Raw genomic sequence first — 18,336 nt, 5'->3', positions numbered from 1 at the left:
ACATATGCACACACACACATAAATATCAGAAGAAAAGAAAATCAAACTGCGGCTTGGATTAAAACAATTTCACCCACTGGCTGAAGACATAAAGTGTAAAAACAGACAGATGGACACATATGTAAATGTGGCTGCATTTGTTTCTGTAGAGCTGGCAAGTTAGTAATAACAGTATAGTTTAATAATTTATTTGTCACGCTATTTTCACACTGGTTAACTGGGCAGTGGCAACATCCACGTGGAACCTCAGAAACAGGATATCTCCTCCAGCCTGACTGCCACAGGGGCAAACAAACCAAGCCAGGAGACCTTCCCTGGGCCTAACTGCAGGGGCTCAGTTCTGGCACCTGACGTCTGTCTGTGGATCTTTTAAATTTCTTTATTTTCTTTACTCAGTTTGGACAGTCAGGATTTAAGCACTGAGATTTTTTTTCCAGATTCATTATTTTGTTAGGGTTTTTCAAAATGGAATACACAAGCACAACACAGCGCACCAAACATTGCTGGCTGGAGCTTGTGTTTTTTTGCTCAATAGCCTTTAATGGAGTAAAAGAAAATTAGATGGGAACATGGGGCTGGAAAGGACCACACAGATCCAGTTTTTGATGAGGTTCATTTTGCCATTTTAATTCAGGGAATTATTGTACTTCTGCAGCAAAGGAAAAAACAATTTACTTTAGCAACAGTAACTCATACATGCATCCGATAAGCACATAAAAAGTACATGGTATATTCTGTAGTTCTCCATAGTATATCATAATAAAGCTCTTCTGGGCACTCAATGATTCATTTTTAGTGATCTCCCAAATGCCCTTATCCACAGTTAACACTCAGATTTTATTAAGGAAGAAAGCAGGGACAAATGTCCACTTAAGTCCCAGCTCTCAAATTCAACTCTGCTTGCACTGCAGTACCTAAAAGCTAAAGCTTTTTTAATGTTCAGTTCACTCCCCTGTGTGGCATTTCTGCTAACACAGAGTTCACAATCTTTCAGCCCCAAACACAGAAGGCTGCTATCTTCAAGTCATCCAAGGAATGTGCCAGATACTATCATCAGCCCTGCAATACAAAGAACCAGAGAGGCAGAGACCAAAAGGAGACCGTACTGATCAGGTTACTGAAGTCCAGAAAGTCTTTCCCAGCATGGTAAATGTTAAGTTCTGCACCAGCAAATGTTACAATTAAGATTCTTGTAGTTTGAGGAAATTCTAGTTTGAGAAGCCAAAGGTACATCCATCTGACGATGTACTTTTTTGCACGTTCATCCTGATCTCACACCCCTCATGCTGGCATAACTGCCGTCAAGCACTTTGTTCTGTTCAAGCAAAATTATCATTAATGTCAGTGGCAGTTTTGCCTGAGTAAGGAGTGCAAGACCAGATCCTTGTCTTGTTCAAACAGAATTGCAAGCACTGCACAATTCCAGAAGAGACCTACTCATTAAAAGTTGTGGTTTATGCTGATTTATGACGCTCTTCTGTTTAAAAGCGAAACTCGCTCTGTACCTCACAAAAGGGAAAGCATTCAATGCACTTGTTTCTACACAGCTTTAACTTCATTTATCCCTCACCTCCCAGCACAAGTTGTGAAATTTACACACAGTTTTTGGCACCTGGGCTGAAGGAAAGCATTATTAAATTATGCTTAAGTATTTTGCTTGCTCCAGCAATTACTTTGCAATGTGAATGTAAATAGCTGCTTTTCTGTTTAAATTTTTCATCATACTAAACAGTGTCACAGAAAATGTTCTCATACTGCAGTCTAAATGCTGTTCTTTCCCAATCACTTTTCTACATATATTTAGAGAAATATTTTTAGCATTCTTGTAGTAATTCTGTTAAGAATACCAGCTGCAGACTCTGGTCACAGCTGAGACAACAATAACAAGTCATTAAAGAAATCAAGAGACAAAAAACCTTCTTTTTTTCTGCCTAAAGCACATCTTCTTTAAGAGACCATTTCTTTTTTTTTGTTGTTTTTTTTTCATCTCTATCTCCACTGGAGCAGAAGGGATATTTTTTCTAATTTCCTCAATCTACTGTACCAATGTTAGTAAGTACTAAACAGCTACACTTGATTTTAAGAATTGTTCCTTCTCCTGTTATTTGTTATTCTGTCATTTTTGTCATTATAATAATTTCAAATATGGGCTAAATAACTAAGTTCAATTAAAATTCTACCTGCACTTGAAGTTAACTAATTAAGTTCAATATCTCATCAATATTTAAGCTTTAACATTTTGCAGTTGTTGTTTATATTTAGAAGTAACAGAATATGGAAAATTTTAAAGTAGATGATTGCTAACATCCTGTACTGTTCTACTTCATTAAAAAATTAGTGTGGTTCTTTAGGAATAAAAATCTCCTTTCATTTTGTAAGTAGCACTTAGAGTATTTCACTTTTCCAAACAGCTGTTACACAAACTGTGAGGTATTTGGATGTTGTACTGTTCCCTTAAGAGGACCTGCAGTTGGACACTGCACCTTGTATGGGAGACATCCCTTAAACTGGTGTCCACTAACACAGCCAGGCTCTGTGTACTGTGCATGTTTAAAACTTCCCTTTCCAAGATTATTTAGCTATGACCAGTGCCAGCCTGAACCATGACATGCAAGTATGTATTCACAGCAATTCTTCGCTTCCAAAACAAGTTACAACTAGAAATGTAACAGACATTTATTCCTGAGAGACACTAACTTAAAAGCTTCAGTTATTAATGAGGACATTTGTTAGGCCACAAGTTCAAATGCACATTAATCTATGGGAAGATTTATGGAAAAAAGAAAAAAAGAAAAAAAAAAGAAAAAAGCATGGCTGATTATTTAAAAAAAAAAAAAAAAAAAAAAAAAGATGTTTGGACAGAAAAGCATCAAAATGAACCATAAAAGATTTTCTAGGTGACAAAATGTACACAAAGGTGTATATTACATAAAGCACAAATAATGAGCACTATCTTGATATGCATTCACAAACACCTGAGAAGCATCAACAAAAGATGCTTGCTGTGAATGCATAGTCCAGAAAATGTAACAATACGAAACAACTCCAAACTTGGCGAATCTTACATACCATATGAGCTCCAACACCTATGCACAGTAGGGTGGATTAACTCGCTGGGTGCTGTGGACATATATATGCACCTCCTCCTAAAGTGTTCATTTGGCTGGCAGTCTGGAAAATGCCAGAATGTGAAGGGTTACGTTGGAACAGTGACAGTCTGCTTTTGTAGGTTTAAGTTAAATCCCATACTTAAAATATAATGTGTTTTTTAGGTATTTGGAAACATATTGTTTATAAGTAGTATGATATTTTGTACAAGCCCAAAGAAGGGCTTGATCCAATTCTTGCTGCAGCTGGTGAGTAATGTCCCAGCTGACAACTGAGTCCTTTGGTTCTGCCCACGTTTACTTTCAGTGAGCATCTTTTCAGGGTTCTTGTCCTGCAAATTGTCTTTATAATATCAGAAAGACTTACAAGCAACTTATTTTCTCTTATCTTAGAGTTTTATGGGATTGTTCTATGATGATACAATTTAAAAAAAAAAAAAAAAAGCAAGGGATCAAGAAGAGAAGGCCATGGCCTCTGCTCTCTGCACATAGCCTATCCTGTAGGATGGTTTAGACTTTCTTTAAGTGAGCAAAAAAAACCTGATGGAGCAAAATTTTGTAGAAATACAGAGAAAAGCTTTTGACAAAGTTTTCCAGAAAATGGATTTACAAAATAGGGTAGCAGAAAAATAGCAAAAGTAGATGACTTGTTTTAACATTATTTACCCAGAGGTTCACAGCACAAAACTGAAAAGCACACACACCTCTCTCCCCAAACACCTGAAGCTTTGTTTTTCTATTCATTAGCCTGTATCTTGATTTCATGTTCTTCACCACAGCAGAGAGCATTTCCAAAGACAAATACATAGTGTCTACAAAATATTCCTACACTGCCTTTTTCCCCTGAGTTCTTCTTGGGAAGAACCCAACATGCTGGGCTCCAGAGAACCCCATATCCCACCAGAAGAGATGGGACTGGCTGTATGAACAGATTACAAACAAAAAAAATCCTGGAAAACTATGAGACTTCTATTCCAGACTCAGGTTCAGATGGTTCAGTTGAGTTTCCCCCTGGACAGGCCATTCACCCAGCCCATTAGAGAACTGACACATACACCATAAGATCAAATCTAAGCCCCACCAATCAAGCAGCAGTCCAGGCTAAATGTGCTGAGGCAGCACATTTCCAGATCTTCATCACACTAGGCAGGGGAGTCATTCTTCTCAGTGCTAAAGTCGCTGAATGCACTCTTGAGGAGATAAAAAAAAATTAAGAACTGGCTGACTTTGCACCATTTGAGTGAGGTATTCACTGCTGACCCAGAACAAGGAATTGTCATGTTCTGACACTGGTTAGGGATCACTGTAGATACAGCCATCTCTGACTCTTTACAGCAAGGCTGAACACAAGAACAGTTTCTCAGTTGGTTTGCGGTATCAAGATGAAAACTATGGTGTTTAAACGCATTATGTTCTGGAATAAACTTCACACAGACTCTCCCCTTCTCCCCTTCCTTTTAAAACCTATGTGAAATGATGCCAATGAGAGAGCTTAAAAAAAGGCAAATAGGATTCTGTAAGTTAAGATTTGCATCAAAGACATTAACCTCCCTTTGCTATTTCTACTTGTGTTTTACTATCTGTTTTACCTTCTATTTTACTACTAAATCATCTTTTAACACTTAACAGAGATTCATGCAGCAGGCTGAGGACTGAGATGCTAATGGTGTTGGAGCATTAGCTAACATACAATATTCCATTCTCTTCTCAGTTAACAAAGACGTGTCTTTCTGCAAACTTTTAGGGATAAGGATTTTCAAAAGTGCTTAAATGAGTAACACACAAATTCCTTTAGTTAGTAATTGTTGGTGGCTGTTAGATAAGTGAATGCTATATATTGCTGCTTTTAGAGACAAATATGTCAACATGCTCATGCTCTCATTTAAGCACTACATTTTTTCAAATTTGAGTTTGGACATTGTTTTTACTAATTCTGTTCATCTCAATAGACATATCTTAAAGAGTTAAAATGCCACAATATGTGCTTCCTTTCCATCCTTAAGCACTCAAGTAGAATGCAGTTTCTTGGACAGAAGTACATGTGATCAAAATAGATATACAAGGACACTTCTTTTCTCTTTCAACTGAAGAGCTCTATTTTCATATATGTTACTAGGAGCAAAAGCAGATCTTAGTTTTGCAACTTCAGTAAAGAAGCCACACAGGTTTTTGTATCCGTGGCTGATCAAAATCCCAAAGTATTAATAGCACTGTCATCCTGTGCTTATTCATATCCAATTCCTGTGGCATAAATGGGAATTTGTTCTGAGAGACTATGTTAAAAAATGGCATTTGGCCTTTCCCATTCCTACCTCAGTGACACAAATGCTCTTTGGAGCCTCCTCTTCACCTGCTGCCAGTGTGGATGACACACAAAAAGCCAGCCAAGTCTCTCAGGGACCAGGACCGATGTGTACCACTGCAGTGAGCACACTTACATAATCACTCACCCTGCATGTTTTAGTGCAGATAACTTCCCCCTTGGAGGAGAAAATTATCACATGAAGTGCAGATCTAGAGCAATTTTTATGAAATAAGAAATACCAACATCCATAATTCATTTGCAAATCATTAATGAGGCCCCTTTTTCAACACCATTTATTTCTTACCAAATTGAATCATCTGGACAAAGAGAAGAAAAGAGAAGCTAAATCAAGCAGATGAGGACACCATTCCCTTCTCAGCCAGCACTTCTTTCAGAAACCCATGACTGCTTTTACCTTTTGTGATATGGTTCAGCAAATAACATGGGCCCAGGCTGTAGCCCATGGTGGTTCACAGATTGTACTTCCTTAGCTGTACCACCCCATCTATTACTGTGGAATTAGTTGACAATGCTACTAGTTGTATCAAAAAAATAAACTAATTGGTCCCCGAGGACAGCTAGGTGCTTTGGAAGTCTTAAAAAAAATTTAAAAAATCTCCCATAGCGATTTGTCAGCCTTCCTATACTGTATCCAGCACATTGGGACTTCTAAATTACATACCATAATTGACATCAAATATCTGTCCCATCAGTGAATATCTTTATTAGCATCAAAATCACTCACAACTAGTGTTCCTCAACATTATTAAACAGAACTTGTTCTAGGTGTTGCCTTACTAATTAGTCAGGATGAGCCCGAGGAAGAAAATCTGGGTCATGTTAAATTAATTGGAATGAGCATGAAAATTAGCAGAGCAAACTGCATCAATTTTCTATAGAGAGCCTTTCTTCATGTTGAGAATAAAAATGGATATTATGAGGCATTAACCAAACTGCCTTCTGTGACTGCCAAGAGGTGTGTTACAGTAGCCCAAAAATATCATGCTCACAGATTTTCAGAAGTTAATGAGACATTTCCAGGAATGGTAAATACATGGTATTAAAATGGGTGTGCCTCTTATGGGAAAATGCCAAGTCATTTCATGTTTATTCAGGCATAACAAGCTCCTCAAAATGAGCATAATTTAAGAGGTGAATAGTGCAAAGAGGGCTAACATTCAACTAATTTTCCTTAAGAAAGAAAAGATTAAATTGAACAAAAAATGAATTAAGAGGTTTACAAATCAACAAGTCAACCATCAGATTGCAGCCTCTGCTCAGTATATTCTCATCAGCCCCTGCCATGAAGTTTTCAAAAAATGTCCCGAAGGCAGGGAACAAAGCGAGCAGAACTGATTACAGCCACACTCACCGCCTTGCTGTCTAAACTCTGTTTGGCTTCCTAATGAGCTCACTAAAAACCTAATTCATCTCCCATAACCCTTCTCAGCCCTCCTTGAAATTCACCATTATGGAAATTACAGATGAAACATTTACAGGCTGTGTTCAAATTACTGCTTCTTCAACAGGCAGGTCTCTGACCCTCACAATGAACACAATAGAGGTATGTCCGGCATGAAACCACTCAAGCCGCAGCCTATAGAATAAAGAGGCTCAGGAAGGTTAAGACTTTTTCTCATGGTGACAATGATTTCCGCATTAATGCTTTCAGTTCCATGAATATGGGAATTTTGTGGGTTTGACAGTATATCAAATACAAATTGTAATTCAGAAGGGGAGAAATGAGTTGTACTGATGACAAATAGCTGAAATAGGCTAATGTGAATTCCCAGCCTGTTCATGAGGAAACTCCCTCAGTTCCTCATTACATGGAGTCAAAATGATCCTCACGGCACCTAGCCTGTAACTGGAAGATTACTGAATTGATGGATCCTTAGTTTAAAATGCAGCTGTTTTATTCTGCTTTAGTAATTAATTCTTTTTCCAATACCATATTGATTAAGCGTAGACCCTGATAAAGTTCAAACTGAGAAGAATCTCTAGTGGCTTCCTTACTTGCTCAGGAGACTCAATGAAAACTTCCTACAATTCCACCTGCCTCCTCAGAGTGCTGATCCAATGAACAGAACAGTTTTTTTCTCATAAATTAGTAAGGCCATGTGGAGCTGTATTAGCTGATCGTTGCTTTTGTCTCTCTACTTGCTGACTTGCTTTTCACTTTTGCTGTCCTTTGTGCTGTCACACACAAAGTCGGAGTGCAGCTGCCATTGTGAACCCAAACCAAGGTAAAGAACAATTCGTACAAACTACATTTTTCCCCCCACTTTATACAGCTGCAACTCCCTGAGCAGTGCTGCACTCAATAAGGCCTCCTGGGATCCAACTAGCAGAGAAATCCGTGCTGAAGCATGCAGTCGTTCTGTGGGACTAAAGGGTGTTGCGGGGGGAGTAACCTGTTTTCTTCAAGCAGCTCCACCTTTTGGGAAGGAATATTTGCTGCTTTGTTTTAGCAGCCAGAAATGATCTGTTGTGGGGTTTATTTGTTGTTGTTGTTTTTATTAGAAAAAATTAAAAAATAAAATCACATGCAGATAACACTACAGCTGCTCAAGACCAGAAACCACCACTGCCCCTATGAGGAGTGGGATGTGGGTCCTTGCTGACCATAAGGCAGCCAGTGGCTGGCCGTGAGCAAGCACTACAAACACAGCAGCCCAGTATGGCAATACAAGAAGCAATTGCCAACGTGTTGATGTTGTTCAAAGAGGCAAGCACATGTACTAGGAAATCAAAGCTTGAAAATAAAAATGAGCACGTTGATAGAAAGTTTATCAGATTACAGGCAGCACATGAGATTTTTCTTTTCCAAGAAAATCAGAAGTACTAGGAATGTTTTCAGACCACTGTATTTTGTTATTGTTTCTTCCCCAACCCGCCACAGCCCTCCTCCTCCTTCCCGTTCCCACCGTCTGCAAAAGGAAAGGCTGGGACCTCCTGTGCTTGCACACTGCGATTTATAACTTGAACCTGCCATCTGAATGGTGATGTGCTGCATCTACATGGGCTGGAGAATCAGTAACAAGTCATCAGCACAAGTAAATGATCTGAAGGAGTGGCAGGCATGCCAGACATTAGCAATCCTTGTTCAGGTGACTTATTGGTTAATGGGAATCCATGTAGGCTAAGGGTCTCATTCTGATCTCATACTGTCTGAGAGCCCTGGCTTAACCCTGGCCTTTTCTGTAAGGTAAAAGCAAGCTGCCTTTTCTTCAGGACAATCTGCCAGATTCCAGCTCACCCGGTGTGCACTAAGGGTGCTAAGGCAGTAGGCAGGAACAAGGCTGGCATTAGGCAGCCCTGTGTGGTGGCCAACAGACAACTGCATTCCCCAGCTTTGGAGCATTCTTCTGTGGAGCAAAAGGTCACCCCTCACAGATGTCCCCAGCAGACACCCAGTTGTCAAAAGGTTGTATAATGTAATGCACACAGTCACTGCCAACAATGCACTGTTCTCATCAAGATACGTAACATGTTGCACTTATAAATCATTTTCTTGTTAAGAGCAACTTAGTTTTTTCCCCCCAAGTTCTGTTCAATTATCAGAAAAGTGTAAGGAACACTGAGAAAAAACAGTCCGCCCCCCAGCCCTCACCAATTCACTGCTGCAGAATTTAATTTTCCTCTTCTGTCATGTCACTCCACACAAGAAGATGCTTCTGTTTTATTCCAGAAAAAGAAAAAGAAAGAAAGAGAAATAAAAGGACCATATTCCAAAGTGTGTAACAGTAAAGCATATAGTTCGGAGGCAAAAATAGCACACATTTGGTGAAATGGAAGATAGCAAACAATTCGTCGGAAAAGCTAGGCAGCCAGAAAAATTTAATGAAGAAAATCCTCGTTCAGTTTAATATGTGCTATTCTAATTTCTTCTCTTTAAAAGTAACAAACAAATATGCACCCTGTGTGGACAAGCAGAAAAGGAAAAAAATGATGTGTGTTCATTTATTACAAATCCAGGTTTACTTGGCACAGAAAGTTTATTTCTCCAGGAACACTTCAGAAATAGGTCCTAATTGGTACAGTAGCTCAGCTTTTCAGTTTCTACTGCCTCTAGATAATAATAATATAACAAAGATTCCTTCTTTATTGAGGACAGTTACTATAGAGAAGCTTGAAGCTATTGCACAAAATACAAAACTATTTATTTCTAGAATGGATTCGAACAAGTTTGTCAGGATTGCTATCTAGTTATAAATTACATATTTAATAGTAAAGTAAGATAGATGTGGCTGGAACGTTCCACACGGGGAAACATGGCTAGAGGTATTCCAAATTACTCAGCCTAATCCTAGGCAACAGAATTTTGAGGGTACTGGGAATTTCTAGAAGAATTAAGCATGATATATTGTAAAAAGTTAAATTAAATACCCACAGATAATGATCTGAGATTCTTTCAGAACTGCCTGCAATCTGTACTCCCTCCAAATGCAGACTACTTGTCTTTCTAAGCACTCCTTTTCTGCTCACTACTTTAGACCCTGAACCTAGAGAAAGCATGCCTCCAAAAAAATCCTCTTCGGTGCTTTCAGGACACTCATACCATACACTTGACCATCTTGAATTAATGGGAGTCAATGAAGATACATATTCTTAAAAAGAACTGCAGCTTCTCAGGTCTAATCTATGAACTCTAAAGACCTTAGTTTTATGAGCTTTCCTCAGGGTAGGTATTTCAGCATTCTGAAAACAGGGTTATGGACTGTTAAGTTAAGCACATGTTCTGCATCAACATTTTAGTTTCAGCAGGTTATTTGGTGCCAAGTTTGCCAGTCAGTATCATCAATCCCGAAATATGTGCATGTTTGTTTTAACAGGTGTTTTGAGAACAGCACAAGATAGGAGAAAAGCACTGTTAATATCTTCATTTAGCATCTACTCTTAATTCCAAGAACCCCTCACCCTTCCCCCAAAAATATGACAAAATTTCAGCTGTGGCATCTAAGAAACATAGCTGAAAAACAGTGCTTGCCTGCTCATTTCTTTTGTGTATTATTTCCAATATGACAATCACAGACCTGGTTTAGATATGGTATGAACATCTACTTAAAGAACACTGGAAGAAAAAAGTGAGTCTGAAGCAAAACAAACCAACCAAACAAAAAGAATACCATCAATTTCCCAACCCCCCGCCCCGTTTTTATACAATGAAGTATAGACAGGGACTTTCACTCAGTCTGTTCCTATGAAGCTCATTTGTTAACATTTGCACCATAAGATATATTCGGAAGTGAAACAAACACAATCTAAAAACAAAATAGGCTTACCCTCATCAGTTGTCCCACAGAACCAAAATAATAATTTGCTTTTAAAAACAAAATAGAAGTAAAACATAACAATAAGATGTACATGCACTTGCACACACTGTCACATTTGTGGGTCAGTTGAGATGGTGCATCACAATTTTCACAAAACCCACATGCACACATGCACACTTCTTGCAGGTGTTATCTCAGACTTGGTCTGCTGAGAAGTGAAGTGAATCCCCGCAGCGATGTTTGAAGGTTTAAAAGCTCCGTTTTTTGTTTCTAAATGCCTATGAAAACATTGACTATGCTCAGAGGCCTTTTAAAACAAAACCAAAGCTTTTAAAGCTTCAAAAGCGGTCATGGGAATTTGCTCATCAGGAGGGAATCCTAAATGAAGGCCAAGATTCAGTGGATTCCCCTGGATGTGACAAAAGCTACAGCCTGTCTGCAGACCTACTGCTTCTTACAGCAGATGTGGGCTGATTCAAGCAAAATCTGACCAATCTTTGTCCATGCCATAGATTCTGCAAAAGGTTTAATCCTCCTCAACTATGTCCTACTATTTTCTCCATCATACTATACAGGAAAAAAAAAAAAAGCAACACAAAAATCTCCACACTTTTATAGGTACCCCATGTAACAGAGAGAGATCCCCCACTGCCAAAGTCATCAGCTTAAAAACAAACAAACAAAAAAAAACAGAGCCAGGCTTAAAACTCTATTGTTATAAGCTCAAATGCATATAGGGCAGGAAGGAAACCAAATGACAGTTGCTTTTTAACATATGAGAGATGATTTACAGAAGAAAATATTCTAATGCAATGTTAAAGGCCTAGATAAGTTTGAAAAATCTTTTTTCTTTTTGAGATGTCACTGTTTCATACTGTAGTGGTTTAAAAAGAAGTTATGAGGCATTAAAACGTTTAAAGGACTGTTTTAAAAGGGAACCTGAAAGTAAAATCTGAATAGAACAAAGCTACTGAGTCAAGTATTTAAAGAATGAAAAGCTGGGTATAAATGAAAAGTCTTTCGTCTGAATGTCTGAGATAGAGATCTTACTCAGCATTAAGGTGAAGCACACAAGCAAAAAAATCTACCATTTTGCATAAATTTAACCTAGGCATTGCTGCCTACCATTCTCCCTTCTCTTTGGGAGGTGATTTTGTTCATAGACATTACATCTCTCTTCTGTGAAATACAACAGCAAAATCAAGAGCTGGTAGTAAGCATGGAGAAGGGAAAGGAGAGGAGGGTGCTGGGTTGGTGTTTTTTTTGGCATTCAGAAGCAATATCCCTTCTCAAATGATCACAACTAAAGTGTATCCTGGTCTAGCAGACAGCTGTTTGCCAGAAGACCGGAACAGAAAACCAATACATGGATCTTCCACCGGACATCTGGACATCAAGGGTATATCCTGCTCTCTACAGCTACAGCTCAAACCAGGTCCATCACAACCAAGGGCACTACAGTAGCAAGCAAAATCAAAGTAAGACCAGGGCCAAACCAGTTGTTCTAGGGTTTGCCTCTGCTGGAGTGTACTCTCTGCAGAGCTAACAAATTATGCACTGGACAAGTTCTCAGTCTCAAGAACAACTGAACCTTACAAGGAAATTCTCTAAGGAAGCATGCAAAATGTTTATATGTGAATAAACAGGGGGAAAAAAAAAAAAAAGGAGATATATATACACACATCCCTGGTAAGAACATAAGCATCTCCTCTGAGCGCTTGTAAGGTAATCAGAGAAAAAAAACATGAAGTACAAGCTCAAATTTATATTCTCTGATTATATGAACACAAATTATATAGAAGTTTTTTTGTTGTTGTTTTGGGTGGGTTTTTTTTTTTTTTTTTTTTTTGCCAGCACAGGCACTCAAAGATTGAATCAATTCTGCTTACAGATACACAGACTGCACTCCCATCAGCTCCCACTGAAGTCAGAATGTGACCTATTGTGTACTTTACATTCACATCAACGAAGTTGGTAAGCATGCAGAAAAACTGCTTTAAAAAGATGTAAAATTCTTTACTGGTTCTAAAATAAAAGGACAGCTCATTTCTTTTAAACAAACTTGGAATAGCTTAAAGGAGGGTTAATTGGCATACAGTAAACCTGAATTCTGGCAGCATGGACTTGGAGCTAAAATGACATTCACTTTGGTGGTCTTAGGGCTCTAGGATTAGTTTACAAGAAGGCAGAAAGGGGTTGGAAATTAAATCCTGAATGTCAGTGATGAATTACCAGATTATAAATGTCTGAATATGAAACATATTCCTGCCCAAATTAAGATTGAAGAAAAAAAAAACAAAAAACAAAAAAGGGTAAATCTGTATTTGAGACAAAGTTATAGATTAAATTAAATATTAAAAATAATAGTGGTTTTTTTTTTTTTAATATCAATAAAACCCTCTTTCATAAAGATCTTTCTCATAGACAGAACTTTATGCCAAAGTATTCTGAAAGCTGGGAATACGAACAACTAATAAGATCCAACCCAGGAAAATAATTTGGTAGGATAACCAAAAGAACAGTGTTTCCTCTATTGTTGCAGATGTGCACTACAGAAGATTTTCTGGAAGTGGACAAAGTGAAATTAATTTAAGTATTCTGAGGGGTGAAATAGGAAAAAAAAAAATCATATACAGAGTGATTTGCTATCAACTGTAACCAACTCAAGTCACTAAGAGAAGTTTGTGAACTTCCTGGAAATCCAGATATGGTCCTTTCAATTTGAAAGAAAGAAAAAAAATAATTAAAACCTAAGAAACATTCAACCCAAAGATAATTGTTGTTATATATATATATTTATATTTATATCTTTTTTTTAAACTGCAAAACTGCATTGCTGCTTCTCTCCTGAACTGAAGCACGAGTACTGCACCTGGAAAGCACAGGAAACCTTAAGTTGTTAGTCAGCTGAAATGCTAGCACAGATCAACTGGTTTTTGTTTCTGTAAAATGAAAGACTTATACACGTTAAGCATTTTGGTGGTTTCTAAATAAAAAATTAAATATGTAATACTTTAACTTATGGCATGTGCAATTTTACAGAAATTGGATAAAGCACTGTTGAAAAAAAACAAGACTATTAAGAAGCGTTAGACTTAGTGAATACTTTATCTGGAAAAATATGTCTAAATTTAACGCACAAAAAAAGATTATGAATCAGAGATTTTTTCTCACTCAGATACACTTTCATATGCTAAGGAATGTCTTGAACAGAAGAAATTAGGTGTCTAAATACACAAATTGAATCTTCAGTGTATGGACTCAAGCACAGGAAATCTCACCTAAATCTGATAAGTTAAAACAAAACTTACTAGCTGTCTTTTTAATGAAAATATCTGTAATTTGGGACTAGAATGAAAAAAGTCAGTTGAGAACCTAATTAGGAAGCTTTCCTTTTAGTAATTTTTAGAAGAAACTCCCAGTATTTGCATGCATTACATAGTTGACACGCTTACAGATTTCCAGAAGAGTCTTTCAGCTGGATTATTCACATTTGTACGAACTACCTGCTTCCTAGTAAGTGTTATTTCATCATTAAAGCACAGTTCTTCAAAGGCTGAGGTGGTCCACATTAGCCCGAAAGTGAGTCTCTTTGTTTCAAATATAAGACCTTGCAATACATGAAGTTAAGGACATGCAGGTCCTTGCCAAAATGAGGTCCTACTCTGGCTGTCTTAGGCACTTGTATCTTAGGAAGGTATATGCTGATATACATATAGAATCTTTTTATCATTTACACTTTCTTGACTAAAAATATTTACCATCCCCTAAATGCTAATTATTACACTGAAATCTTAAACAAGAGGCAAGTCACAATCTAGATTTCAGTACAACTCTGAGAAATAGAAATAAAAGATAGTAATAAGTAATAAAAAGTTAGTAGCTTTTTGACTATTGAGAAGGCATAGGTCTTCAGTAATATTCTCAAGGCAGTGAACTGACAGAAAAGCAACACTCATTAAGTTTTACATATTCTGTAAACAATGTGTTTTTCCATTTAAAACAGCTTTCTTTACAATCTAATAGCATAGAAATTTGAAGAGTTTCTACTTTGTTCTGAAATAAAACCTGCTAACCTTTCTTTTAGCAAGAAATTGCTTGATACAAAGCATTTAAGCATGAGGTCAATGCATCTAGGTGTTTTAAGTGATTGAATTATTTACCCAGCTGGCTGGGAGTCCACAAGCACCGCGTGATGTAATCAGGTCAAAATTATTATTACTGTATCACTGAAGCCCACGGGAGCTCTGCTTCAGCACCAGGATCTCAGTGTGTTAGGTATGATACAAATACAGGAGGAAGATGGTTCCTTTCCACTTCCCCACACCCCCACCTTTTTTTTCTCCCCCTTTTTACTGGCAGAAGCTCAGCATAACTCCATTGATTTCAGATGTATTAGCAAGGAAAGGCCTGATCCAAAGCTCACTGAAGTCAACCAAAATCTTTCTGTTGATTTAACAGGCTTTGGATTAGTCCCTAAATAAGAACAGATTTTGACTCAGCTAAAGGATTTCACTTAAGCTCTATGCTTGTTCAAGCATCTAGTAGGAGCGAAGAGAACACTCTGGTCCTACTGAGTAGGAGGCTGTGTTCATCTTGGACTATCCCCTTTAACAGATGTACAGGGTCAGGAGTCCTACGAAACGGAGAACCGTCAGTAAGTAGTAAATCTGAGGTGGGAGGAATTAGGAAGGAAGCTCCAAGCTGAAAAACTCTGATCTGTGCTATTTAAGTGATGTTCCATCCTCTTTAGTCAGGAGTGAAAAATTAGACGGGGAATTCATGTGAATTTCCAAATTTTACGCTCGTAAATAATTTTAAAGCTAAGCAGTAAGTCCCGCAATAAAATTCTACACTTGTACTTGCTATATGCACTTCTGCTGAACTCTCTGCCAATGGGGGATGCTTAAATCTAGGTATGACCAACTCACAGCAGCATATGGAGAAGCCCAAGGAAAGTTTAGACAAATGTAATTGCTTAAACAAGTGTAGCCACAATCAGTTGGTGGGCATAACGCAAGATTATAAGAAAAAGAGCCCTCTTTAGTTACTTAAGAATTAAATGCAGGGATTGCAAAAACATTTCATGGCACAAATCACACATCTTAACAGAGAATTTGCTGAATTCACCTCACTCACTCACGCGGCTATACCACCAACCCTTGTTACAGCAAATGCTCTGTTTATACAACTAAGTAGAAGACTCAAAACCTAACCTGAGAATGAGGAATGTACAGTGCTAAGAGTGTGCAAAGGTAACCATCCATAAAATAATTTGAGCTCTTTCAACAAATTGTGTAGCCTGCAGTCTAGACTAGCCCTCAGTATAAGCTCAAGCATCTGGGGTTTGCAATGGACTTCATACTTGGAGCAGTTAGAGTCAGCAGACCACAGGAAAACCACTTTGTCTTGCTCCTTCCTGTGCTGACTGCACTGGCTGTAGGTAGGAACAGAGGCACCTGAGCCATTGCACCAGCCCTGTCTCTCTGTTTCCTTCTATTTACTCCTAATGATAAAGATGACTTCACAAATAACCAAAAAACAGCTGAGCACTGCAGCTATTACTTACAAGCCACTCAGATGTAAGAATAGAAAACCAAGAACCATTTCCATCCTTCAGCTCCATACATACCTGTGCACAAGACGAGTTACTATATAGAGCGCAGCAGCAAACAAAAGCAGTCAAATTGCTTAAAGGTAATTCTGAGTTTACTGTGTGTCTATTATCTCTTGCTGATTTGAAACACTATTTCAAGAACTGAACCAAACTAAAAATATAAATATGTTTTCCTCTAGAACTCATCTGAATACTTAGAGGAAAAAGTAACTCAAAATTTTCTTCAGCAAATAAAAAAGCTAGCATTTATTCATTATGCTCCTTAAACTATAAAGCATGATGAAATTTTGATCAGAAATTTTCAGAAGAATTAAGTATTGTGGCTGTCTTTCTGCAGATCTCATATCTTAATAGCAGCACTTCCTATGGGAATTGAGCAAAAATAAGGAGGATTTTTTTTGTGCATGTATGCTTTTTAAGATAGAAGAATAATGTTTTGCTTTTGTTTATATGGCTGTGTTTGAGTCAAGCTTTGTTTATGTGACAGGAGTAGTGCCCCTACTAATGCTACTGATTTCCACACAAGAAGGATCAGGATCCTAAGTGGATGCCTTCCCCTTCACCCCCCTGGGCAGGAAGAACTACTTTTAGCCAATTCTCACCGCCTTCCTTCAAACTTTCTGTGGCTCATAAACAGAAGATAGTGAGTACTATCAGCAGGACTCCCATTCAGTACATTTTGAAATGCTATTCTAAGTTCTGTGGAAACCTGAATCACTACATTTAAACTTGTACATGTTTGTTCAGACTAAAAGCAACAATAATAAAATAGTTACAAAAAGATAGATTCCTTCTATCTCATAGTTAATGAAAAAACTGTAAACATAAAGCAGACTGCTTATGATACCTCTGCCAATTCTGATGCCCTAAGCCTTCATTTTCAACCACCACTGCCTGTGTGCACACTGAAAGCTCTTAGGCAACAGCGCGGGGGGTGTACTAGATCTTCTCATGCCAGGATGAGAAAAATCAATGTCTGTGTTTAAAAGACAGAACTACTGATGCGCAAGGTCACTAAACACCACAACCTGTTCTATAGCTCTAGAGCAGGGGGAAATCCTAGAGGAAAAAGGAAGACAGTGCATTGCACAAACTTGTTTTAAGCCAATATTATCCTTGGATCCCTAAGACCTACATAACAATAGAAATGAAGTTTTCCTTCATCTATGTTTACTGTGAATGTTTGGGGAAGAAAATGAAACAAACAAAAAAAAAAAAAACAAGAACAGTGCAAAGGATACATACATAATGACATATTTTTAAACATTGGAAGCATCACTTTAGAATTCCCTTCATACATATACCATTTAGAAACTGATGAGGTGATCCATGTCATCTTTCAATATTCAGTTTATTAGTCTTGCTTAAAAAAAAGAAAAACATGTATATAAAGATACTCATTATCTATGAGTATCTCATTTACCTTTTCTCACCTTTGTTGAAAAAAATAAATTGGAAGTTTTAAAATAAGCAATACTGTTTTTAAATGCAATTTATCCAGTGCTGCCATGATGAAGTTCATGAAAGCCAGTTCAAGAAACATACTTGACTTTCTATATAATTCTGCATTCCTGGACTATATGAGCAGTCCCCTGACAACAAATGACCATTTCATAACAATTGTGCAACATTTACTTATGCTTGTGCCCATTGCACAGATGGGAAAGAATGCAGGCCAGAGAGTCCATGCAACTTACTCAAAATCCTATTGGATTCAGTTCTGCAGACTGCTGCTCTTGAGTGGACATCCATATCTTTCCTTGTGGCAACAAAAAGGGAAACACAGAAAGGGCACCAAAATAACAGATGCCCTCCTGGCGACCATTCTTCCTATTTGGATAGTGCCTGCAACTAGCAATGTAACTAAGGTTGCAGTTGCATACAGTTGTACTGCTCTCTTCTAATTCCTGCAATACCAGGCACTAAGTTAGACCAGAAAACTGCAAGTCTAAGTTTCTACATTCTTACAAGTACTTTTTATGAGAATGAAAACATTTTAAATATTCATTCACATCTTTTACTGTATGGGTG

The 18,336-nt window shown here is 37.8% G+C and overlaps 1 protein-coding gene across 5 annotated transcripts in view; it reads right to left on the bottom strand.

Moving 5' to 3' along the window:
- Window positions 1–18,336, bottom strand: part of MEIS2 (Meis homeobox 2) — a 169,946-nt gene that overhangs the window by 125,790 nt on the left and 25,820 nt on the right. The window contains exon 8 of one of the 5 annotated variants that reach the window (XM_090141258.1): window positions 3,070–3,171. The exons of the other annotated variants lie outside the window; for them this stretch is intronic. Within the exon in view, the coding sequence (XP_089997384.1) occupies window positions 3,070–3,171 (102 nt within the window). The remainder of the gene's footprint in view (window positions 1–3,069; window positions 3,172–18,336) is intronic. 5 annotated transcript variants of the gene reach the window in all.

This window comes from Phasianus colchicus, chromosome 5, assembly GCF_987193195.1.
Source record: "Phasianus colchicus chromosome 5, bPhaCol1.hap1.1, whole genome shotgun sequence".
Taxonomy (NCBI): Eukaryota; Metazoa; Chordata; class Aves; order Galliformes; family Phasianidae; genus Phasianus; species Phasianus colchicus.
The sequence above is the reverse complement of the archived record's forward strand: the minus strand, read 5'-3'. Positions and strand labels throughout refer to the sequence as shown.